At 39.9% G+C, this 24,511-nt stretch overlaps 1 protein-coding gene across 1 annotated transcript in view; it reads left to right on the top strand.

Moving 5' to 3' along the window:
* LOC122102293 (carboxypeptidase Q-like) overlaps nucleotides 1-24,511 on the top strand; it is a 173,411-nt gene that overhangs the window by 37,485 nt on the left and 111,415 nt on the right. Inside the window, exon 3 of the mRNA XM_042672906.1 lies at nucleotides 24,127-24,218. Within this exon, the coding sequence (XP_042528840.1) occupies nucleotides 24,127-24,218 (92 nt within the window). The remainder of the gene's footprint in view (nucleotides 1-24,126; nucleotides 24,219-24,511) is intronic.

Here is a 24,511-nt window from a genome sequence, read left to right as displayed (position 1 = left end):
TCTCACATGTATGTATCCCATGTATTTATCACCACCTCCCACTGTGCCAGGTTCCCCCAGGACTAGACCCCAGGTATATCATCCACTGCCCACTGGGTGCGTGGAGGACTCACACAGGGAAAGTACAGACCCCGGGCTTTTCCAGGAGGGCCTAGAACCATGTCTTACTCCTTACTATCTGGTATTTTGTGACCATAAATGAGTTGCTTCACTCAGCTTGCTGTCTATTTTTTAAAGTCTTCATTCTGTTACTAAATATCTTTAGTTAACATCCTCCTGCCCACATCAAGGTTATCCTGACACCACAGAGGTCTGGTTTGTCATTGTATCTGCTGCTGGCATGCGTGTTCCTTCACTTGCTGAGCTGGTTGTCTGGGGTTGGGGTGATGTCCTGTCCTTCCTGTGTCCCCTGGCTTTGGATCCCCTCAGGCCCTCTGCTTAATGCCAGGGGCAGAACTACTTTTACTGTCCAGGGTGGAATCTGCCTGATCACTGTGCACTGGCAGACTCTGTAGCCAGCTGCTGGTCACCTTTTCTCCACCTGCAGTGGTTCTGCATTAGCCTCCAGCAACCACAGTGCACCTGCTCAAGCCTCAGAAGCCCAGCTAGGCCACCCCTTTCTCTCTGGGGTCTCTGATTGTGTGCCCACTGGCTCCAGCATTCTTTCTGCTGAAGTTCGGGACTCTCCTATGGTGCGTACCTGGTTTGTGTCTATCACAGAAAATGGCTGCCGCATGAAGGTGGCTTCTTCACAGCAATCCCAGGCAGAGTACTGTCCACATCTTCTAAACTGATGACAGTGCAATGTATAGTCACAAGATTGTATCTAAGAAGCTGTTCATCTCTGCAAAAAATCATTTTTATAGTTTACGTCCTTTAACAAAGACTCCCAGGTTCCAACGTGGTGTTGATCCCTTGACATCAGTTTTAGTCAGGTGCCAGTGGCTCATGCCTGTAATCCTAGCTACCCAGGAAGCTGGGATGTGAGGATCACAGTTCAAGGCTAGCCCAGATTAGGAAAGTCCTTGAGACTCTTATCTCCAATTAACCACCAAAAACCAAAAGTGAAGGTATGGCTCAAGTGGTTGAGTGCTAGCCTTGAGTACAAAAGCTCAGGAACACCCTGAGTTCAAGCCTCAGGACTGACACAGAAAAAAGAAAAGAAAAAGAATGAAATGAGTTTTAAGCATGTCTCTGTTGTATCTACTCAACTCATTTTGCTCTCTGTGTTTTCTTTGCATTGATTGCCTTTCATTCCTGCATTTGGTCAGTCAGTCTTGTGGGCCTTGTGAAGGAACAAGACCTGCTAATTGGAAAGCGCTAACTTTTCACAGGGTGCTACAGAGCACAGTGGAAGAAGAGGATGGTTCCACATCATGACTTTAGCTGCCAATGTGATTTGATCATCTGTCTATCCCAGGTTTTTGAGCTGCTGTTGTTCTATGTCTCTCTGATGTTGGACATCTTCTTTACTCTCACCCTTTATCTCATTCCTGGTAACTCGAGGGACTAGAAGGTGAGGCCATAGTAACTACAGATAGGGCACGTGAGGGCTGTACCTGTCACTGCTGTGATGATGCCCTGTGATTCAGCACTAGTGACTAAATCTTCAATGTAGCTTCTTCCATAGGGTCATGGATGTTCGGCCTAGGAGCTTCCTACACCGTTAATATTTGTCCTGAGTTGTTCTTAATGACAGAAAGTAATTTCAATGTAAGCAGGCCAGAATAAGCATCATCTAGTTGATAATATATGGGCACTGAGGTCAAAAGTACAATCTGGGGTTGGAAATGTGGCTCAGTGGTAGAGTGCTCGCCTTGCATGCATGAGGCCCTGGGTTCAATTCCTCAGCACCACATAAGTAGAAATAGCCGGAAGTGTCTCAAGTGGTAGAGTGCTAGCTGAGCTGAAATGCTGAGGGACAGTGCCCAGGCCCAGAGTTCAGGCTCCACAACCGACAAAAAAAAAAAAAAAAGAATCTGGATTCATCTGCTGCCTCTAGCTTTGTCCATCTCTGTGACACTGTACAAGTCACTGGCCTTTTTTTAATCTGTCTTTTTATCTATAACTTTGGGATAATACCATCTAATACCACAGTACTCTCAAGTATTAGAGGATTGCTGTGAACATTAAATGAGATAATGTCTGCAAAGAAATTGGCCCAGTGTCTGGCATGCTGTTAAGTAGCTAGTAAACCCTAGTTTAGCACTCTTGAAGCCTCACCTTCTCACCAGCTGGCCAGCCGCATCTAACAGCGTCAGTGGACCTGTAAATACTTTCACAGTTGTGCAATTGCTTTCCACCAATTCCCTCCTCCATTACCTTTCTGCCCTTCCCCAGAGCTTGCCCAGAACTCAACCATGTCTCTACCTTTGGTATAACCTTGTTCTCTACAAAGAACAAGAAAAAGCTTGATCCTTGAAATATTAGTCTTACTTAGAAGAATGTAAAGCCTGTAAATTTTCCCTGTGAGTTTTTCTCTTCCAACAGGACGTATTGCTGACAGCAAAAAGTAATTTATTCATATTATTTTCCACAATAAGCTTGACTGTAATGTTATCTTGGTTTTTGGAAAGCTCCAAGGTTCTTCTGTGCAGAGTGCATTTTGTTGATTTGTTGAACTGACTGCTAGGCTTATTCAATTTTTACATTCATGTTTAATTTTTCCGTAAATCAGTCTCCTGAAATACATACGAATCTTGAACAACCCGTTTAGAAGATAAGTTACTCTTCTTCTTTGCTGCTTATCCGAAGTTAGTGATGATAGTGTGTGTGTATATGTGTGTGTATGTGTGTGTTTGTACCAGCCCTGGAGCTTGATCTCAGGCTCTGGGTGCTTTGCTTGAGCTTTGTGCTTGAAGTTAACACTCTACCACTTGAGCCACAACTCCACTTCTGGCTCTTTTGGTGTTCAGTTAGAGATAAGGATCTCACAAACTTCCTGCCTGGGCTGGCTTCAAACCACAATCCTCAGATCTCATCTTCCTGAGTAGCTAGGATTACAGACGTTAGCCACCAGTGCTTGGCAGTAATAATTTTTTTGGCTGAGCAATTCAATTGTAGTATTCATTTTGCTGTAAATCTAGGCATTCAAGTTTTGTTTGGTTTCTTGATTACCTTGGAAGCTGATGTCCTTTGCATTGACTCTAGCTCTCAACCCCAATGTCCTAATATATACCTGATCTGTCTGTAGGTCATATTCTTGACACTTTGTCTCTTTTAAATTGGACTGTTTTCCAGTGGAATTTGAAGGTTCTAACACAGACCTCTGAGTAACAGGGACAGATTCAATAGCTTTGTTAGATTGTGTGATTTGATGTGAGATTTTCAAATGAAAAGAGACAGAAGACAGAGATTACTCAGAATTGGTTAGTCCCTTCCATTGTAGCTTATGGTGTGGAAAGGTAATGGCTTGAAGCATATGAGAGCTTGGCTTGATATTAGACAATCCCAGTTCAAATTCAAGCTCTGATGCTTACCAGTGATGTACTAAGTAAGGGCAAGTGACTTAATTTCTCTGCCTCTCAGTATCATTGTTTGCAAAAGAAGAAAGCACTACTATTTGCTTTCTAGAATATAACTGAGATGTAAACATTATATATTGTCTCTAATTATATGAGGTATCTTCTCTGATTATGAGATACTGTCTCTAAACTTCATACAGACAATCCATCACAGGACTCAGTGCCCAATAAATCTTGATCTCTTCTCCCCAATCTTGCCCTGAACTTTGGCCATCTCTAAAGTGACATGGATAGTGCTGTAAGTGCTTTCTTTGCCTCTTCCTTCCTCTTCTATCCTCTGCCTTATCATCTTGAACTCAAATATATCTGTCTCATTGTTGTAACCTCTGTATAGAACAATGATCATTTTAGAAAAGTCAGGTTTATCTAAATTGGATTCAAAGCACCCATAATAATAATGATGGGGATGATGGTAATGATAAAAAATAACATAGGGATTTCTTATTCCCTATCTTCTAAATTGTAAGTTTCATGAATTAAAGAGCACACTTGCCTTCTTTAATTCCAAATCCTTTGGTTCCTGGGACAGGAATAGTTGAATAATGAGTTGGATATTCCAAATAGCTTTTAAAAATATGATCAGGCGGGAGTTCCGGGAAGATGGCGGAGGAGAAGCTGGAATCTGAACAAGCTCTTGCATAGAAAACAGTTTCAGAGTTCCAGTGAACAGTCCCAAGCCAGAGAATCACACCAAGTGTGCCATCACAGGACAGAGAGTTAGTCAAGAGAGGGGAAGCCAAGCAGACACATCTGAGCAGCTGCCGCTGCGGCGGCAGGGTCGCAGCGGCGACCACCGCCGCGGAGGCTTACCTGAGACGCAGTCCGGGACGAAGGAGCCAGACGCAGCGGACGAGCGGATTCTACTCAACACCAGCAAGAACCGACAAGGAGCGGACAACTTCATCCTGCACTTTGCAGACCAGAGACGACCCGAGATCCAAGACTCCGCGTGAGTAGAAGCCCCACTTCCTCACTCCTTCTCTGCGAGCAGAGGAGGGAAGGCCACCCCTCCCCCCCCAGCACCGGTGATCTCCATCTTGGATACCGACAAAGCTCGGAGGAGCGGCTAGCTCCAGCTCAGGCCTTGGAATAGAGCTAGTCATTTGGCAGGTCACAGGAACTTGGCGGCGAGGTGACCTCACAGACTCAGTTCCATCCAGGGAGGGGTCGCCCAGCTCAGGCACCAGCCATTGGAGTGGCTCTCCTCGCTGGGTGGCCAGAGCCAGAGGCTGCCCCTCCCTCTAGCAGCCACCACAATCAATTGAAAAACAGAAACCCTGAGAATGGCTCCAGGCTCGGTGCTGTGAGTTTTTTTTTTTCACAAAATAGCCCCAGGGAAAAGCTACTGTTCGTTGAAAAGCCTCAACTCTACCCAGAACCTAGCCTCATCACTGCATCCCCCTCTTTTGTGATTCTCAAAGCAGATCACCCTCCCAGTAAACTAACCTGGGAGGGGGATCTCAAAATCTTGGGTAAAGCAGAGCATTTTTCTGCCTGTTCCAACAAACTGACTTAAGAAACCAATCAAGCCACAGGACCTCAAGCTGACCAGAGACTCCAACCAGACTCTGGTTACAGACAAAAGGGAGATACAGGACTCTTCCCACCCCTCCCAAAAAAAAAAAAAAATCAAAGAACTTTTTTTTTCTTCTTCTTTTCTTTTTTTCTTTTTCTTGTTTTGTTTTTTTTCGTTTTTTGTTACCTTATATATATATAAAAATTTTTTTTGCTTTTCTAAAACTTTTATTAATCTTTAATTTTTGCCTCTTCTGAAAAAATAATTGTTTTCCATTAACTTTTTTTTTTTTTCTCCTCCTATAATTTTTATTTTAGGAATACGTGAATGTGTGTTTTCTTTTCTTTTCTTGTCTTCTTTCTCTTTTTCTTTCATTCTTAATTATCTTTTTGTTTTTTTTTCTAGCTCTACTGAACTTCTGATCTTTTCTTCTCACTTTCCTATCCTTTCCATCTTTTCCTCTTTGTTCATCTTTATGTGACTTAACTCTTGTCCTGCACATCCTCAAATAAACCCGTAGTTAACCAGTAGACCCTATCCCCCATTGTGTACACACTTAATCCACAAACTTATTACTCAATTCAAAACCTCTGAGACTTAAATTCATTAATAGCAGTACTACCTCTTTATACCTATACAATATTTTAAGCATTTTTTTAAAGTTTTTCTCATCTCCTCTATGTCCCTCCCCTTCCCTCAACATATTCATATTCCTCTATAAATCGATGGTCTTTTAATCTCTAAAATAACATTAATTTTTACGTTTCTATTTTTTTTCTGGTCTCTTTTCATTCCCCTTTCCCTTTCTTCTTTTTCTCTCTCTCTCTACTTACATCCTACCCAACCTGTTTCCTGCATTGTGATTAGGACATAGTTAACTCTCCCTGTGCCTCCCCACACCAATCTATTCCTATTTTTTACCCACATCTCTTCCTAACCCTAATAATTTCTGGTTTTCCAAATTCTTCTCTGCGGTTCGAAGTCCTTTAACATATAGTTGTTTGATGTCGAATAGATGTATCTGTTGAACTAGATTGTATCTGTAGACTATTGACTGTACAAATGCAAACTTTGGTCGATGGTTGCCTTAAGATAGTGTTCTAGCACAAAACTGGTGCTATCTTCATCTCAAATGGGCAGAGTAAGCCGGAAAAACACAAGAAAAATGGCAAATTCGGGTATCTCAATTCCCAATCCTGATAATCAGGGGTTAGAACAGATAATGAATAATCCAGAGGAGAGTTCCCAAACAGCTCTACAAACACTGGTGGCAAACATGATAAATGAAAAGTTTGACAACGTACAAAGGACTCTGTATGAGCGTGATAGGGAGAGAGAGGAGGCATCCCAGAAGTTTATACAGGAATATCATAAGCGTGAGGAAGCTACTCAAAAACTGATACAGGATTTGCGTGAACAACTTGAGAATACTCAAAGAGAAAGGGAGAAATGGCGTGAGCAGGCTGAGAACACTCAAAGAGATCTGCAGGAATCCCACGAACGGGAGGAAGCTAATCAAAGAGTAATACAGGAATTGAGAGACCAGGTAGAGAACACACAAAGATCACTAAAGGCATTCATGGAATCCATTAACAAAGAGCTGAAGGAAGTCAGGGAGACCACAAAGGGAATGCTGAATGGAACCCAACAGAAGGAATGGGAGCTCAAAGAAACCATAACCAATCAACTAAGTGATTTGAGGACAAACACTGAACACCAAATTAAGGAAGTAAAGAAATTCATACAAGACGTAAAACAGAGCTTCAACAAAGAACTTGAAGCCATCAAAGCTGACCAACTAGAAGGAAAAGAGATAAAAAACAAAGTAGAGAGTCTTGACAGCAGGTTAGACCATGCAGAAGATCGAATCTCAGGGATTGAAGACAGCCTAGATATTATAGAGAAAGAACATACAACCATCCAAGACAAGTCCAAGAAATATGATAGATCTATCCAACACCTGGAAGACACCATCAGAAGGCCTAATCTAAGGATAATGGGTGTAGAGGAGCACCTAGAAACAGAAGTTAATGGTCTAGGAAATCTGTTTAACAGGATCCTAGCAGAGAACTTCCCAAACATGCAAAAAGATAGGCCTGTCCAGATACAAGAAGCCTTTAGAACCCCAAATAGACCAGACCAGAATAGGACATCCCACCGTCACATTATAATCCACACAGGATCAACTCAGAACAAGGAAAAGATCCTTAAAGCTGTCAGGGAGAAAAGGGTAATCACTTATAAAGGGAAACCAATTAGAATCACCTCAGATTTCTCAGCAGAGACAATCAAAGCAAGAAGAGCCTGGAATGATGTATGCCATGCCCTAAAAACAAACAACTATCAACCAAGAATACTGTACCCAGCTAAACTCTCCTTCATAACTGAAGGCCAAATAAAAACCTTCCATAGCAAAGAAAAATTGAAACAATACATCTCCACCAAACCAGCCCTACAAAAGATTCTTAAAGATGTCCTACACATAGAAAACCAACAAGACCACAATAAAGGCCAAGAAACTGCACCCAAACTGAGAATCCAAGAACCATAGGAAGAACCCAGTTTTCGCAGCCCCCAAGAAGGTAGATAACATGGCAGGAACTCCCAAATACCTCTCAGTCCTATCTCTTAATGTTAACGGACTGAACTCTCCAATTAAGCGCCATAGACTGTCTAGTTGGATTAAAAAACAAGACCCTTCTATCTGCTGCCTGCAGGAGTCACATCTTGCCCATAAAAACAAACACATTTTCAAGGTTAAAGGCTGGAACAAAATCTACCAAGCAAACGGACCGCATAAACAGGCGGGAGTTGCAATCCTAATATCAGATAAAATAGACTTCAAATTAAAATTCATGAAAAGAGATAAAGAAGGTCGCTACATACTAATTAAAGGATCTCTCCTTCAGGAGGATATTACAATTCTAAATATCTATTCACCAAACAATGGAGCACCCAAATTTATCAAAGAAACACTACTTTCCCTCAAATCCCATATAGATCCAAAGACATTAATCGTTGGGGATTTTAACACACCACTCTCCCCACTAGATAGATCAACCCGGCAAAAACTCAACAGAGAAACCGCAGATCTAAACAGCTGCATAGATCAACTAGACTTAACAGACATTTACCGAACATTTCACCCAGCAGCATCAGAATACACGTTTTTCTCAGCAGCACATGGAACGTTTTCTAAAATAGACCACATTTTAGGCCACAAAGCAAACTTGTCTAAATTCAGAAACATTGAAGTTATACCTTGCATTCTCTCTGACCACAAGGGAATAAAGTTAGAACTCAACACCAAAAGCCACCAAAGAAAGTCCGGTATCACATGGAGGCTGAACAACACACTGCTGAATCATGAGTGGGTCATGGAAGAGATTAGAAAGGAAATTCAAATGTTCATGCTATTCAACAAAAATGAACACACAAAATACCAGCTCCTCTGGGACACAGCAAAGGCAGTACTCAGAGGCAAGTTTATAGCTCTGAGCTCCTACATCAACAAATTGGAGAGATCTGAAACTAACAATTTAATGACACATCTAAACCTCCTTGAAAAAGAGCAGCAAGATAAACCCCAATCCAGTAGATGGAAAGAAATAATCAAAATTAAATCAGAATTAAATGAATTAGAATCCAAAAAAACTATAGAAAGAATCAACAAAACAAAGAGTTGGTTCTTTGAAAAACTTAACAAAATTGACAGACCCTTAGCAAATCTTATCAGAAAAAGAAGAGAACACACCCAAATTAATAAACTCAGAGATGAGAATGGAAACATCACCACGGAAACAAGCAAGATTCAGAACATTATAAGGGAATACTTCTCAAAACTGTATGCTAATAAGTTTGAGAACTTGACAGAAATGGACCTCTTCCTAGCAAATATTGACATGCCAAAACTAAACCAAGATGAGTTAAACTATCTTAACAGGCCCATATCAAGCATTGAAATAGAAACAGCAATAAGAGACCTCCCAGCTAAGAAAAGTCCAGGACCAGATGGTTTTACAGCGGAATTTTACAAGGCCTTCAAAGCAGAGCTCACACCAATTCTCCTCCAACTCTTCAATGAAATTGAAAGAGAAAGCTCACTACCGAACACATTCTATGAAGCCATCATAACCCTCATCCCAAAACCAGGCAGGGACTCATCAAAGAAAGAGAACTATAGACCCATTTCTTTGATGAACATTGATGCAAAACTTCTCAACAAAATTTTGGCCAATCGACTTCAACAATTCATCCAAAAAATCATACACCACGATCAAACAGGATTCATTTCAGGGATGCAAAGCTGGTTCAATATACGCAAATCAATTAATATTATTCATCACATCAACAGGAGCAAGAATAAGAACCACATGGTTATCTCAATAGACGCAGAAAAAGCATTCGACAAGATCCAACACCCCTTTATGATGAAGGTTTTGGAAAAATTAGGAATCCATGGAACATTCCTCAATACAATAAAGGCTGTATATGACAAACCTACAGCCAGCATTATACTCAATGGTGAAAAACTAAAGCCATTTCCTCTTAACTCAGGAACAAGACAAGGATGCCCACTCTCTCCACTTCTCTTCAATCTAGTATTAGAATGCCTAGCTACAGCAATAAGACAAGATGCAGACATAAAGGGGATCCAAATAGGGAAAGAAGAAATAAAACTCTCCCTCTTTGCAGATGACATGATCTTGTATTTAAAGAATCCCATAGACTCCACTCCCAAATTACTCAAGCTGATTCAAAACTTTGGCAAAGTAGCAGGTTATAAAATTAACCCCCAAAAATCAATGGCTTTTCTGTATGCCAACAATGAGAAAAGTGTGGCTGAAATTAGGAAAGCAACTCCATTTGTAATAGCCCCACAAAAAATAAAATACCTAGGAATTAACTTAACTAAAGAAGTGAAGGACCTCTATGATGAAAACTTTAAAATCTTGAAAAAGGAAATCAACACAGAACTTAAAAAATGGCAAAACCTCCCATGCTCCTGGATTGGAAAGATTAACATCGTGAAAATGGCAATACTTCCCAAGGCTATCTACAAATTCAACGCAATACCTATCAAAATTCCACCCTCATTCTTCAAGGAAATAGAAGAGGCAATCCAAAAATTCATATGGAACAATAAAAGACCCCGAATAGCAAAAACGCTCCTCAAGGGAAAGAACACTGCTGGAGGAATATCAATACCAAATTTCAAACTCTACTATAAAGCCATAGTAATCAAAACAGCTTGGTATTGGCATAAGAACAGACCTCAGGACCAATGGAATAGAATTGAAAACCCAGAAATGAACCTACAGACCTATAGCCATCTAATCTTCGATAAGGGAGCTAAAACAATAGAATGGAAGACAGACAGCCTCTTCAGTAAATGGTGCTGGCAAAATTGGTTAACTACATGTAGAAAACTAAAGCTAGATCCTTATATATCACCCTGCACCAGAATCAACTCCAAATGGATCAAAGACCTTGAACTCAAAGCAGACACTCTGAAAACATTACAGGATGGAATAGGAGAAACCCTGGGTCTCCTTGGCTCAGGCCGAAATTTTCTGAATAGAGACCCGGAAACACAACAAATCAAAGAAAGGCTGAACAAATGGGATTGTATAAGGTTGCAGAGCTTCTGCAGGGCAAATGACATAGCTAGCAAGATCAATAGAAAGCCCACGGACTGGGAGAAGATCTTTACTAGCCATACAACGGACAAGGGTCTCATATCTAAAATATACTTGGAACTCAAAAAATTAAACCACCCAACAACAAATCCTCAAAGAAACAACTGCCCAATAAGTAAGTGGGCGAAAGACTTAAAGAGAAGCTTCTCTGAAGAAGAAAGAAGGATGGCCAATAGACACATGAAGAAATGTTCAACATCCCTAGCCATAAAAGAAATGCAAATCAAAACAACATTGAGATATCACCTCACTCCAGTTAGAACAGCAAAAATCAAGAACTCTAACAACAACAGATGCTGGAGGGGATGTGGACAGAAAGGAACCTTACTTCATTGTTGGTGGGAATGTAAACTTGTTCAACCACTTTGGAAAGCAGTATGGAGGTTCCTCAAAAGACTCCACATAGAGCTCCCCAACGACCCAGCAATCCCACTTTTGGGCATTTACCCAAATGATCACAAACAAGGCCACACTAAAGCTACCAGCACAACTATGTTTATTGCAGCATTATTTACCATAGCTAAGACATGGAACCAACCCAGATGCCCCTCAGTAGATGAATGGATCAAGAAGATGTGGTATATATACACAATGGAATTCTATGCCTCCATCAGAAAGAATGACATTTCCCCATTTGTTAGGAAATGGAAAGGCTTGGAAAAAATTATATTAAGTGAAGTAAACCAGGCCCAAAGAAACATAGGTCCCATGGTTTCCCTTATTTGCAATATCTAGTATAGGTATGAGTCAAGCGGAAAAAGTCAGATAATGTGATGTTAGGAAAACGAAACCTCAAATATGTATTTTAATGTTTTTGTTTCTTTCATGCATGTGTTTCTAACGCATTTATAAGATTATTTCTTTGTTGCTTTGTATGTCCCTCCCCCACAGTGTAACCCCTGCTTTCACTATATTTGATGCCAGTATAACATGTGGAGGAGATGGGGACAAACAAGTCGTTTAAGGATTCAGGTGGACCTGTTGCAACAATGAGAAGTACAAAATGTCATGTCAAAACCAGCTTTACAGTGTCGGTGGGGGGGGGCGGAGGGGGGGTATGATTGGGTGGGAGGGAGGGGGGAGGCTGGGAAGGGAGGTGAAGGGTAAACAAAGGAGGAGGCTGCAATGCTTGGCAAGAAATGTATGCATTATCCTGCCCATGTAATTGTAACCCCTCTGTACAGTATGTTCTCAAATAAAATAAAATAAAATTAAAAAAAAAAAAATATGATCAGGCAGGGTGCCGGTGGCTCACGCCTATAATCTTAGCTACTCAGGAGGCTGATATCTGAGGATCACAGTTCAAAGCCAGCCTGGGCAGGAAAGTCCATGAGATTCTTATCTCCAATAAGCCACTAGAAAACCAGAAGTGGCGCTGTAGCTCAAGCGGTAGAGTGCTCGCCTTGAGCTGAAGAGCTGAGGGACAGTGCCCAATCCCCACAACTAACAACAACAAAAAAATGAACAGAAGGAGTTTAATATAAGGAAATAAATTCAAAGACATTGAAGTGGCTAGTAAACCCCACAAGGGATGTTCTGGAATAGAAGAAGAGATGATGTAAAGAGAGCAGGAAGTATCTAATATCTAACATACCTAGGCTAGAACCTGCTACTCTTTTGTTAGTGGAACTACCTGTGATTATTTCAAAATGTGTCCTGAAATTCCTTGGTCTGCCTCTCCTCACTAGGTGCCACCTCATTCTCTTTCCTTGAATATGAGCTGATGACTTGCTTCTAACAGCATGCAATGGAAAAGATGGCCTGTGACTTTGGAGGCTATACCTGAAAGATACCATAGTTTATACCTGGCTCTAAAAGCTATCACAGCTTCTGCTTGGCTCCACACATGATTATTCTTGGAATTCAGCCGCCATATTGTTTTTTTAATTTCAATTTTATTTTATTGTAAAGATGCTGTACAGAGGGGTTATAGTTACATGAGTAAGGCAGTGAATACATTTCTTGTCAAACATTGTTGCCCACTCCTTTATTTTCTCTTTTTTAGATTTTAAGAAGTTCCCATTCTACAAAACAGTATATGAGTACAAAGTGTCTGACAGCATTGTCACCCATCACTCCTAACCATCCCTTCTCTCACTTTTTTTTTTAATTGAGATTAGGTGATTACCTAAATTTCACATATTTCACAGTATTGTGGAATGGTGATACTTAGTTAAAGTTACAAACACATTTTAACCCTCACAAGGCAAATTGTTATTATCATGGTCTATAAAGTTTGTGAATTCTATGATCCGCCACCATATTGTAAGGAAGCTCAAACTATGGGAAGACCCAAGTAAGTGTTAATGAATGGGTGTGCAATCCTTTGTGCTAACTCCAGATAGACACTACAATAGCAGGAGGGACACTAGCAGATACTGCCCATTCAGCTCACTGAAACTTAAGAGAGAATTTTAAAAATGAATATATTGCTTAAAGTCAGTAAGTGTAGAGAGACTTGTATGTAGCCTTAGATATCCGGGGCATATCATAATTTCTGTCTCTAGAGTAGCTGGGACTAAAGTATAAGCTACCATACCTGTAGCTTTGATTATATAGCATTTAGTCTTTGTAATTGCTATGCAATTAGCCCAAATGCGTATTTGTTGATTTGTGAGTTCACTTTACTACAAAATTTTTGTTTCTTTTTTTATGGAGGAGAATTTTATATACATGTTTGCACTCCAAAGTGGACACTGATAACCCATTTTAATAACTATTAAATCTGGGAAATAGAAATAAACAAGTTAGAATACAATGAGAAAATATGTTCTTGATATATTCACATATGCACAGAGGAAAAAACAGTCTAGTAGATTCATTTTAAGATTTGAGTCTAGGGGTCCTGGGAAAAGTGCTAAGAATGGAGGCATTACATTCCTTCCCACACTGAGCACATAACTCAGCATAGATTTGGTTTCATTTCAAAAGTAGAGCATTTCACAGACTGAACACACCCCTATAAACTTGACACGTGAGGTCAGAGATAAACTTGGGCCGTCATTCTTAGACAACAGCCCCTGAGGTTTTAAGAACATTTTTATAAGCTCCTATAAATACTTTCAACAGACTATGTGAAATTTCTTCCTTATGCTACCAACTTTTATACATAAGGGGCCAAAATGACCTGGAAAAGCAAACACTGATATTAGATAACCTTGGCCACATAAGAACCATAAAAACTGAAGCACTGAAATTTCATCTAAATACCCTGAATTTCTCTTAAGTCTGTTCATCTCAAGAACACCCTTGTAACATAGATCCCATGGTTTCCCTTATTTGCAATATCTAGTATATGTCTGAATCAAGCAGAAAAGGTCAGATAAGGTGATGCTAGGCAAATGAACCCTAAGATATGTATTTAAATGTTTTTTTTCTTTCATGTGATTGTCTCTAACGCATTTATAAGATTATTTCTTTGTTGCTTTGTATGTCCCTCCCCCACAGTATAACCCCTGCTTTCACTGTATTTGATGTCAGTATAATTTATGGAGGGGAAGGGGAAAAACAAATTGTTTAAATAGGGATACAGGTGGACCCATTGCAACAATGGGATGTACAAGTTGTTATGTCAAAAATGAACTTTACAACTTTGGTGGGGGGGGGGGAGTGGGGAGGATTGGGGGGGCAGGGGGAGGATGGGAAGGGATGGGAAGGGGAAACAAAGGAGGAGGCTACAATGCTTGATAAGAAATGTACTCATTATCTTGCCCATGTAATTGTAACCCCTCTGTACAGTATTTTCACAATAAAAAAAAGAACATCCATGAGTCTTAGGTTTGTCCACTCTGAGGAATGAAAATGTTTGTGATAAACAGCAATTGTCCTGAATGGCTAGATTTGCTTCTCTTGAAAAAAATACCAGCCCAATGTCACTAGTATTAAGGCTTAGTATTTTTAGTCATGAATTCTACTACCCCAAATCTATAGGGAATCAAAGATAACAGTCTATTTCCACACCACCTGCCTCGTATTATTCTTGTAGCCAGACTTCATTTCCTCTTAGTCAAATTTAACTGTTAATGGATTTAATAGTTAAAAGTATTCTTTTGTGCCAAACATTCATTTTATATCATCTACTCTATATCTCTCTTGCAGATTAAAACAATTTCTTTTTAGTTATACCAATCTACAAACAAATATATATGGGGCTCTTTGATTTATCAGGAACCTTATCAGTAAACCCCAAACAGAAGGTACACTCATTATATGTAATTGACAAATAGGTACACCCGAAAACAGCCTTGAACCTCAGAGGAAGGAAAGAGGGGAGTAGAATTTATTGGAACTGGCTCTTGAAAGATGGTGCGGTTATGGGTCTGTTGAGGGGAAAATAGAAGGCCAAGCCAGGAGGCCTAAATGGTATAAAGAAGAACACAAAAATAGGAAGAAGAGTACAATCTGCAAGGCTTGGAGGTAAGGAGACGTTGGAAGTGAAGTCTGCACAGAGCCTTGAATGCTGTTCCAAGAAAAATCACCTGTCCCATAGACCCATGGCCAAAAAATTGTGTAGGAATCAGTTTAAGAAGAAAAGAAAACATTGGGCTGGGAAGGTGGCTCAGTGGTACAGTGCTTGCCTTGCATGCCTGAGGCCCTGGGTTCGATTCCTCAGTACCACATAAGCAAAAAGAAAAAAAGCTGGAAGTGGCACTGTGGCTCAAGTGGTAGAGCGCTAACCTTGAGCTGAAGAGCTGAGGGACAGCGCCCAGGCCCAGACCCCCCCCCCAAAGAAAAAAGAAGAGAAGAAAACAATGTTTTTATTCATATAGAAAAATAAATGAATTTTGCTAATAATTGTTTATATGGACAATGTTGTGTATTTTTATATAAATATATACCTATCACTATTAATGATTAAGATTGGATTATTGCAAGACATACACGTTCAAGGAAGATTGGAACAAGAGTCTTGCTATTAGTGACAAAGAGCTACTAAAGATTATTCATACAACCAGTGACCTGTTCAAGCAGTGTCTTAGGAGTATGAATTTGATAGCACTAAGGAGAGTTGGGATCAGTGAGCTAGTGATTACAGAAATCCACAGAGCTTACATAATGGAAGGCTCATGGGAACAGAAAGCCAGGAGGGCAGTCCAGGGCAAGAGTGTTCAGCAATCATCCCTGGGATCCAAGTGTGCGCTAGAGGGTGAACTGATATTAAAAACTGGATTAGTACCACTAAATGTTCCATAGTCTAAAACCTAAACCTAAGTGGAGCCCAAGAATCAAAATGATAATATTCTTCAGGTCAAAAATAATAAAGGATTAATATTTCAATAGTGTATACATGTCAAGTATTGATAACTTTATAATTCATTTTATATATTAGGAAAGTCTTTGAAAGTATGAATTATAACCTTCTCTATTAAAAAAAAAGAAAAAGAGCTTTGAAAAGCAGTATCAGATTGAGAGCTTCTGTATTAGAAAACAACTTATACTTTCTGTCTGCTGTTTGAGGCCGGGAGGGGATCCCAGAAATGTTCTCTCTCATTCGATGGCTTATTGGTGACCATTACTTTCAGTAATTGCTGATCCAAGTTCCTCAGGTACCAAATTTGCTGTTCTTCCTCCTCCAAATGCTGCTTTGTAAAGACTAGGATGCACAGAGCCACACAGCTAGAGTGTTTGGATGTTATCTGTACTTGACTTTTCCTCATTTGCCTTAAAATTGTTCTGTTGCTGGTTTTGCAAGGCCGAACTTTTACCACGAATGTGATTCAAAATTCAAATTTATTATTAACTGGAATTCTCAATTTCTTCTTATAGATAAATAAGTTCTAAATGATGACAGGGAAAAAAGAAATCATATATTTTTTAAATGCCAGTGGGTTCAGGTTTGTGATCTCTGTGTGCTACTCATATTATCTTAGAACTCTATTGATGGAAGTGTTCTGGTAGCAGGCAATTTCAGTATGACATACAAATTCCTGTATTTGCACACTAGTCAGATATCAGAAGCTTCATATTCATCTCAATCAAGTTTAAATAGACTTTAGATTGGGTATGAATGTGCATTTGTAGTTATTTTAGCTAAAATTGAATAGAATGTAGTATAGACTACTATGAAACACACATAAAAATGAAGCAGTAAGATGAAAGGTTCTGCATTAAGTAAACTAAATTTTCTAATATAAATTGGTAACTTGTCCTTAAGGCCTTGGTTAAAAAAACAAAAAACAAAAAACTTGAAAATCTTTTTTTTTTTTTTTTTTTGGGGGGGGGGGTCCGGGCGCGGGGCCTGAACTCTGGGCCTGGGCGCTGTCCCTCAGCTCTTCAGCTCAAGACTAGCACTCTACCACTTGAGCCACAGCACCACTTCTGGCTTTTTTCTTTTTTGCTTATGTGGTGCTGAGGAATCGAATGCAGGGCCTCATGCATGCAAGGCAAGAGCTCTACCACTGAGCCACCTTCCCAGCCCAAAACTTGAAAATCTTTACCAGTACTCAGTAGTTTTATTTTTAATAATTTTCCAAAGAATCAAAAGCGTCAATGGCCAATAATTTGAGGGCAGCTGAAAAACAATTGAGAAACATTTTATTTTTTGTCTTTTTGAGACAGAAATTCATCATATAACTGAGGCTGACCTGAAACTTAATTATATAGCTCAAGCTGACCTCAAACTCATGACCCCTGTGCCTCAGTCTCCTGAGTCCTTGGATTACAAGTATCATTCCTGTCAAGGACCATTTTCTTGAAGATCATTGGTTATTTTAGACAAGGATCATATATGCCTTGATTTTAAGTGGAAATAGTAATACAAATAAAACCATATATAAAATACTGGTTTATCTATTTATAAAATTTTGTAGGCATATATGTACATACATATATATGCATATAAACACACATACAAACTTACATGAAACATCACAATATACTTACAGACTAGTTTTGTTTGGTAAATTTTATTTTCCTTACTTTTAATCTTAACCAAGGAAATATTTTTGTATTGAAGTATTATCAAAGTTAAAACTTAAAGGCATCTGTCAGAATTTTTAATGGAAACACCTATAATTTAATTCTGTTAGCTATTATTCCATTTATTTGGTGATTGATCACAAGAGTTGTGATATAATAAATACTTTTTCAAGGGGGCAGTCAGAAGTGAAGATTGAATTTCAGGCCTTGTACTTGTTACGAGGTCTTCAGATAAAGCATATTTTACCAACTTTCATAACTGATAGGTACCAACATTCTTTAGATTAAATGACATGGCAGTGCCTTTTAGTTTTACCTAGAGGACTATATTCAATCTGATAATCAATGAGCATCTAGCATTTGTTGTTATCTACTAAAAAAGAAAATTACTAACTCAGAAAATAATCTAGTAGGAAGATCAATATTTGACTGTGGTTGAAGATAGATAGACAGATGGACAGACAGACAGACAGACAGACAGACAGACAGACAGACAGACAGACAGACAGATAGATAGATAGATAGATAGATAGAGGAAGTTCATCACTGTCACCTTCACCTTGAAATTCTCTTATCCCTGCCCCCAACCCAGAAGACAAGAGCGAGGACACCAGATTTCCAGAGCCCAAAAGGCCATGGGCTCCTTCACACTTATCCTCATCCTACCCACTGCCCAGGTTGTGTCTTCAAGTAACTTAAGAGGCATCAACTTTCAAGATGGACTTCAGAAAACATTGTTACCTTGCCCCCGTGTTCCCTAGAAGTGCATAATCACTGTATATTTGTAAAACTAAAAACAACACCCAGTGATTATTCCAAAGAACAAAAAAGATTTTAAGGGGACTTTCTTATTCCTCCCTATAAAGAGCAGTTACGGTTGCTTCACTAAAATAATAATTTTTGTCTCACCATATCACCTTTAAAAAATTAATAATAGTGTGTTCACATATTACATGACAAATTATCTAACTTGCTCAGGGTAAAAATAGGTCTCAACCCCAATACATATAACTACCCTGCTTTAGTATCTCTTCTTATTGAATTCATATGCTACCAAGTCATTATTTATTTCTATAAATCAGATACTATACTCCCATTACTTTAGCTTGTTGCAGGAATAGGCCCTTTCAGTATAGGCCCTTTATTCCAAACCACTGTGAAAGGAGAGTTGAGCAACCACCGCATATGTCAATGAGTATGAATATGGTTCTGTAAAAGCCACGTGTGATTTCTCTACAAAGATAGATTACAGTAGGAGAGCTTATGTACTTCTAGAGGACTCAATGCTGACAAGGAAATGGGTGTTGGGATCAATACAGGTTAACAATAATGTTCCTTAGAAGTCATGACTTGAGCAAGCTATCTAGAAGAAGGATTAATGAGTGTTTTTATGTTGAAAGTTGAGTTTATTTTTCTCTGCCCTTTTCCTGTTGTAAATATAGGACAATCAATTGACCTTTTCTCTTTATTAGCATAATGTTACTCCTCTCAGCCTTCTCATCTATAAATTTAAGAATAATGAAAAAGATTCTGTTTGGATTTTCTTTCTCATTTCTCTTTTCTCATAGGTATGATCTCCCTCCCCTTTCATAGTCTACTGTCTTCAATGAAATGCATGCATATCATATTTCATCTACCACAGCAAAGTCTGGACACATTGGCTGTTTGGACATTGGCAGTTTTTATTCTTTTAGAGAAAAATTATGATGCTGCTAGCTGGTGGTTATTCTATCTGGAGGTCTTAATCGAAATTCTAGGAGGTCAAGGGATATCTGGGCAGCTTGTATAACTCTTTATAAAAACTAATTGCCTGTTCTGTGGTGAAAATTCAGTAAGTTCTAACTCCTAGACAGATAAAGTTAGGTGTGGTCTCCCTCTCTCTTCCAATTCTAGAACTTTCTTTCATGTGCTTTTCTGGGACTGGAATTGCATTCCACTGAGGCAGGGCCAGAGATGGGAACCAGGATTACAAATGAGCTGTTCACTGACCCCAGTTCTACCACGAAATGAATTCCCACATTTTGACCTCATGGCACTCTGCTGTGTTGCTACTACTGTTCTTGCTTTATTCTTACAATTGTTACTGCTGCTATTTTTATATATTAAGCATTTTGTGGGTTTACAACCATGGTTCAAGTATAGAGAGTTGCCTAGTAAGTATGGGGTCCGGTGTTCAAATCCTAATATCACCCCCAAAATAAGGTGGCTTTTAAAATTAGCTTTGATGTGAGAGACCCAATAAATTCCATCATTTAAAATGCTCAGTGTAGACATATTGATTGTCTTCAGTATTCAGATACATTGGGCCTTTGTTTTCATCCAGAAAATAAAATTTCTGACCTGCCCTCACTTTAAAAGTAATGATTTCCACTTGTTTATAGATCTGGCATGATGCCTGATGCTGCAGTGAATGAGCATTTCACATGGAAAGGAACTGTATGTTGCTACAGGTTAGATGGAATCTGTGTTTTCCTTGCTGGGCCATGCATTCTTATAATCAGGCATCATCCTAATAAGAAACAAGGCAAGCTTTCTGCCCTGGTTCTCCCATATCCACTCCTTGGTGATTGTTAGCATCAACTGAAGTCATCTAAAAAGAGAAAATCTGGAGACCAATTCTTGTAGGCCAGGTACTGTGCTTGATACATACTTGCCTAACACTCCTAGGAGTGTTTCTTTTCCATACAAATGCAGCTTTGGGGGGTAGGAGCAGTTATGTAACATATCTATTCCCACAAAGCCAGTAGTGGCAGAGCTGGCAATGGGATAGGATAGTTCACTCAGACGCCATCCCACCACCTTTTTATACCCCGCCTTGGAGTCCTGTTCCTTCATGAACTCAGGTGGTCTGAGAACCTAAATGGCACATTCGTCTCAGGGACTAGTCATGGAATAAAATCCCATCCATTTCTTCTTCTTAGATTTAAAGACATTTGGAGAGAGAGGAAAGAGACTTTGAACAGGAGTATATTTGCCAAACCACTGGGCTCCTCTGATCTTTTCAGTGGGACCCTTGCTTTTGTGAAGTAAGCACAAGGCTCCATGATGAGCTTAGAACATAGTAATGATGGATACTGAGCATCTAAGGAGCTCTGTGCATCTTTATAACCTTCTATGCTCTGTCTTTTGGGGTCCCAAGCACTCCTCACTTCAGACTACTTCTTTATTATCTTAATATGGCATCCGTGGCTGATTAGAGATATGATCCTGTGTGATCTTGACTCAACTGGCACAACAAACCTGTGGAGAGACATTCAAGGCCTTTGCTTTTTTAAAAACAAATATTTTTATTATTATCTTTAAGTACTTGTACAAAGGAGTTTCCATTTAACAAAGAAGCTCAATACGTCTTAATCAAGGTCACCCCTTGCAACATTTGCTTGAAGCCTGTACTGTCTGCTTGTCCTTATCCTATCATTGTAATATTTCAGAATTGTTTTGCTGGTGGGTGCAGAGAGACGTAAAAGGAAATATGTAGGGCTTTCTTTTTCCACTGGACCAAAAAAGCTGTTTAGAATTTTCATTTGCCATAAATAAACAATAGATCCAAATCTACTTTCCTTACTTTTTCCTATGTTGCAGGTAAAATGTCATTTGATTTAAATCAACCTTAGACATACTTCTATTAATGAAACCAAAGATGGAGATCTTTAGTAGTCCTGATTAGGTCAAGACAACAGTTTTACGCTTTCGCCATTAATGCCAGGAGATAGTTTGACTGTGTGGAGCCAGCAGCAAGTGCTCTGAGATTCTTTCCCCCCATGTGCTCAAAGGCATTTCTCTCTGGCATGCGGATGACCCTTCTCTTTCAGGGTAAAGAAAGTGTTCTGTGCCTTATAGCTTATCACTAAATGTTGGTTACATGCCAGCCTCACAGCTGTTTTACATGTGCCCTCCCATCTACCCCAACAAACAGTTTGGCAGATAGATAGATAGATAGATAGATAGGTAGGTAGGTAGGTAGGTAGGTAGATAGATAGATAGATAGATAGATAGATAGATAGATAGATAGATAGATAGATAGATAGATAGATAGATAGATAGATAGATAGATAGATAGATAACCATCTGCACTTGTCATAAGGAGGCTGAGACTCGGGCAGATCCATTTCCCAGGCTACACAGGGTCAGGAGAAATCTGTCTGCCATTTACCAATATAACTCCCTGCCTGGAAGTGAGCTAGCAGAAAATTTTTAAGAAGAGATGAGGCTTGGGGAAATGGCTTTGACTGATTCTGATCAATACCTCAAGCTTTGCATTTATTCATTCCTTTGCTGCTATTAATGGATGTATGCCAAGAACGCCAGGGGTATCACAATGAGATAAGAAGCACAAGTCCCTGCCCTCTAAGCTTGCTTTGGAATTATGGGCTGTGAGTAGAGAAATGGCATGATCTGCCTTCAGTTTTGCAAAGTCCTTCTAGCCGCAGCATGGAGCATCATCTGTGAAGGGGCAAGGACTATGTGAGAAGACCTGTTAGGAGGTGACTACGTTAATCTAGGCAATGTGGGTGGGAAGCTTGACCAGAGTGTAGCAAATGTGAGAAGTTAGGGTCTGGATGGACTTGAGCAGCAATGCCAGTGGGAGTCACTTAGGAATTGAATGTGGCAATTTATTGTCCAGGCTTCCTCTGGAATTTAGGTTGACTACGACATCGGTTCAGTGGAAATTGAAACTCCTTTCTTTCAGCTTCTTAACACTTGGCTTATGAACAGAGAAAATCTGTCAATGCCGGAGAGGGTCACATGGCATTAGTTGTCCCAGGGGCATTTGTCATCCACGCTGCTGCTGACCAGCTGGTGCCCTCCTTCAAAAGCGGTCCCCCTGGAGAATGGTACCTACGTGGTCATACCTGAGATTTCTAGTGTGTCTACTTCAGAGCCACTGAAAGTTCACTTTAATCTTTTCCAATGGCTCTCCTGTGAGGAGATAGAAGAGAGATCCTGTTAACAAGATGTAAGCCCAGTTTCTTATTTTTCTGCCTAGATTATTTCTCAGAAATGATATTATCAGGTCTGAAATAGGACAGATTTTAATTCTTGGTGACAACACAGTACGGTAAACATACTGTTTTGCCATGTTCTCAAGTCCAGAACTTACCTTCCTTGTCATTAACTTAACTTAATTTGTCATTAACCTCCTTGTAGCTAACCATAGCCACTCAGAATGTTTCCAGATGTGCCTAGTGACCTCTGGATAGAGATGCTCCTCAACCTACAGTGGGATTGCATCCTGATAAACCCATTGTAAACATTCTAAGTCTCAAATACATTTGCTCACCTACCAAACATCAGTTGTTTCTCATGATCATGTGACTGGTGGGCAGCTGCAGCCAACTGCTGCTGCTCAGAATTGTGGGAAACCATTGCACCAGCCCAGGAAAAGATCAAATTCAAAGTTTGTTTTCTGCACATTATGTATCTCTTTCACACCATTGTGATATAAAAAAGTAGTTAAAATGAGGTAGGCACTGGTGGTGCAGGCTTGTAATCCTGATGCTCAGGAGACTGAGATTGGAGGATTACAGTTCAAGGGAAGTTTGAACAAAAAGTTCACAAAAGCCCTTCTCAACCAATGTTCTGGGCATGATGATGAGGGCCTGTTATCCCAGCCATAGAAGGAAGTATAAAATAGGACCCTATGTCCATAAAATAACCAAAGTAAAGGGGCTAGAGGTTTGGCTCATGCAGTAGTGTACCTTCTTAGCAAGCATGATTTCCCACAGTTCAAATGCCAGCTGTGCGGGAGGAGTTGGGACGTTGCGGGAAAGGGGAAAGATCCGGTAAGTTGAAACATCATAAGTCAGGGACTATCTACAGAAATGTTATTATAAGTCAATGAAATTTCCACCAGACCATTAGTAAAGTAATAAGGTGAATAAATGTCAATCAGTTGGTTTCATTCACCTTAAGTAAATGACTTTATATTTCCAGTTAGAAGAAGGTATTGGTAATGGATAAACATAAAGGTTGCATCTGCTTCTCAGAGATTACAAAGAATAGCATGAGAAGCTCCCTATACTTGTTGATGTAAACAAAGTAATTTCCTACATGTTGTACCTTGAGGCAAACCAAAAATGATTTCTTCCAAGATATCTGGAAGGCCCCAAGGTCTCCTTAAACTTCTCCTAAATTGTACCTTCTGGATATAATGTGATATCTCACTGAACTTGGCCATCCATTGGGCCCTGCTAGGCAGGCTATCCAGCTAAGGATGTGCTAAGAGGCTCCTAACTCCTGGCCTTTGAATAACATTTGACACTACTGCTTGTGTGATTACCCGGCCACAGCAATTAGCCCCCATGTTACCCCTCTACAGTGTCACTCACACCCTGAGGGACGCAGCCATACCAGCAGAAGAGGCGTTCCCCTGACTCCCTTCTGCCTCCATACTGTAGACCACAGGCCCCAGCCATGGAAAAACAGTCAAAATCAACTGAAGGATCTTTTTCTTCTATCTTTCTCCCAGGGCTGCGTCCAAAAAGGACTCTGCGTCTGGTACTCTGGACAGCAGAAGAACAAGGTGGAATCGGAGCCTTACAGTACTATCGGCTACACAAGGTAAAAATGAGCTGTGGACTGCTGACCATTTACACGTTGAATGTCAACATGAACCACAAGCATTGTTTGCCCTCTTTGATTTAAACATTCTCAGTAATCATCCATGTAATACTCGTGAGACTTTGGGGTCCAGTCAGCCCTGTGAATGAGAATCATACTGTGAACGCCTTGCTGAAGATGCTATAATGTGGCGATCAGGCTTTTCCATTTGTTTCTCTTTTTTTTTTTTTTTTTTGGTGGGGGGTATCAGTGTCATTTGGTCTTTACTCAGCTGTCTGTGTTGGGTCTTTAAA

This window comes from Dipodomys spectabilis, unplaced genomic scaffold, assembly GCF_019054845.1.
Source record: "Dipodomys spectabilis isolate Male_0828 unplaced genomic scaffold, ASM1905484v1 ptg000783l, whole genome shotgun sequence".
NCBI lineage: Eukaryota > Metazoa > Chordata > Mammalia > Rodentia > Heteromyidae > Dipodomys > Dipodomys spectabilis.
Note: the sequence above shows the minus strand (reverse complement) of the source record. Positions and strands in the feature narration are given on the sequence as shown.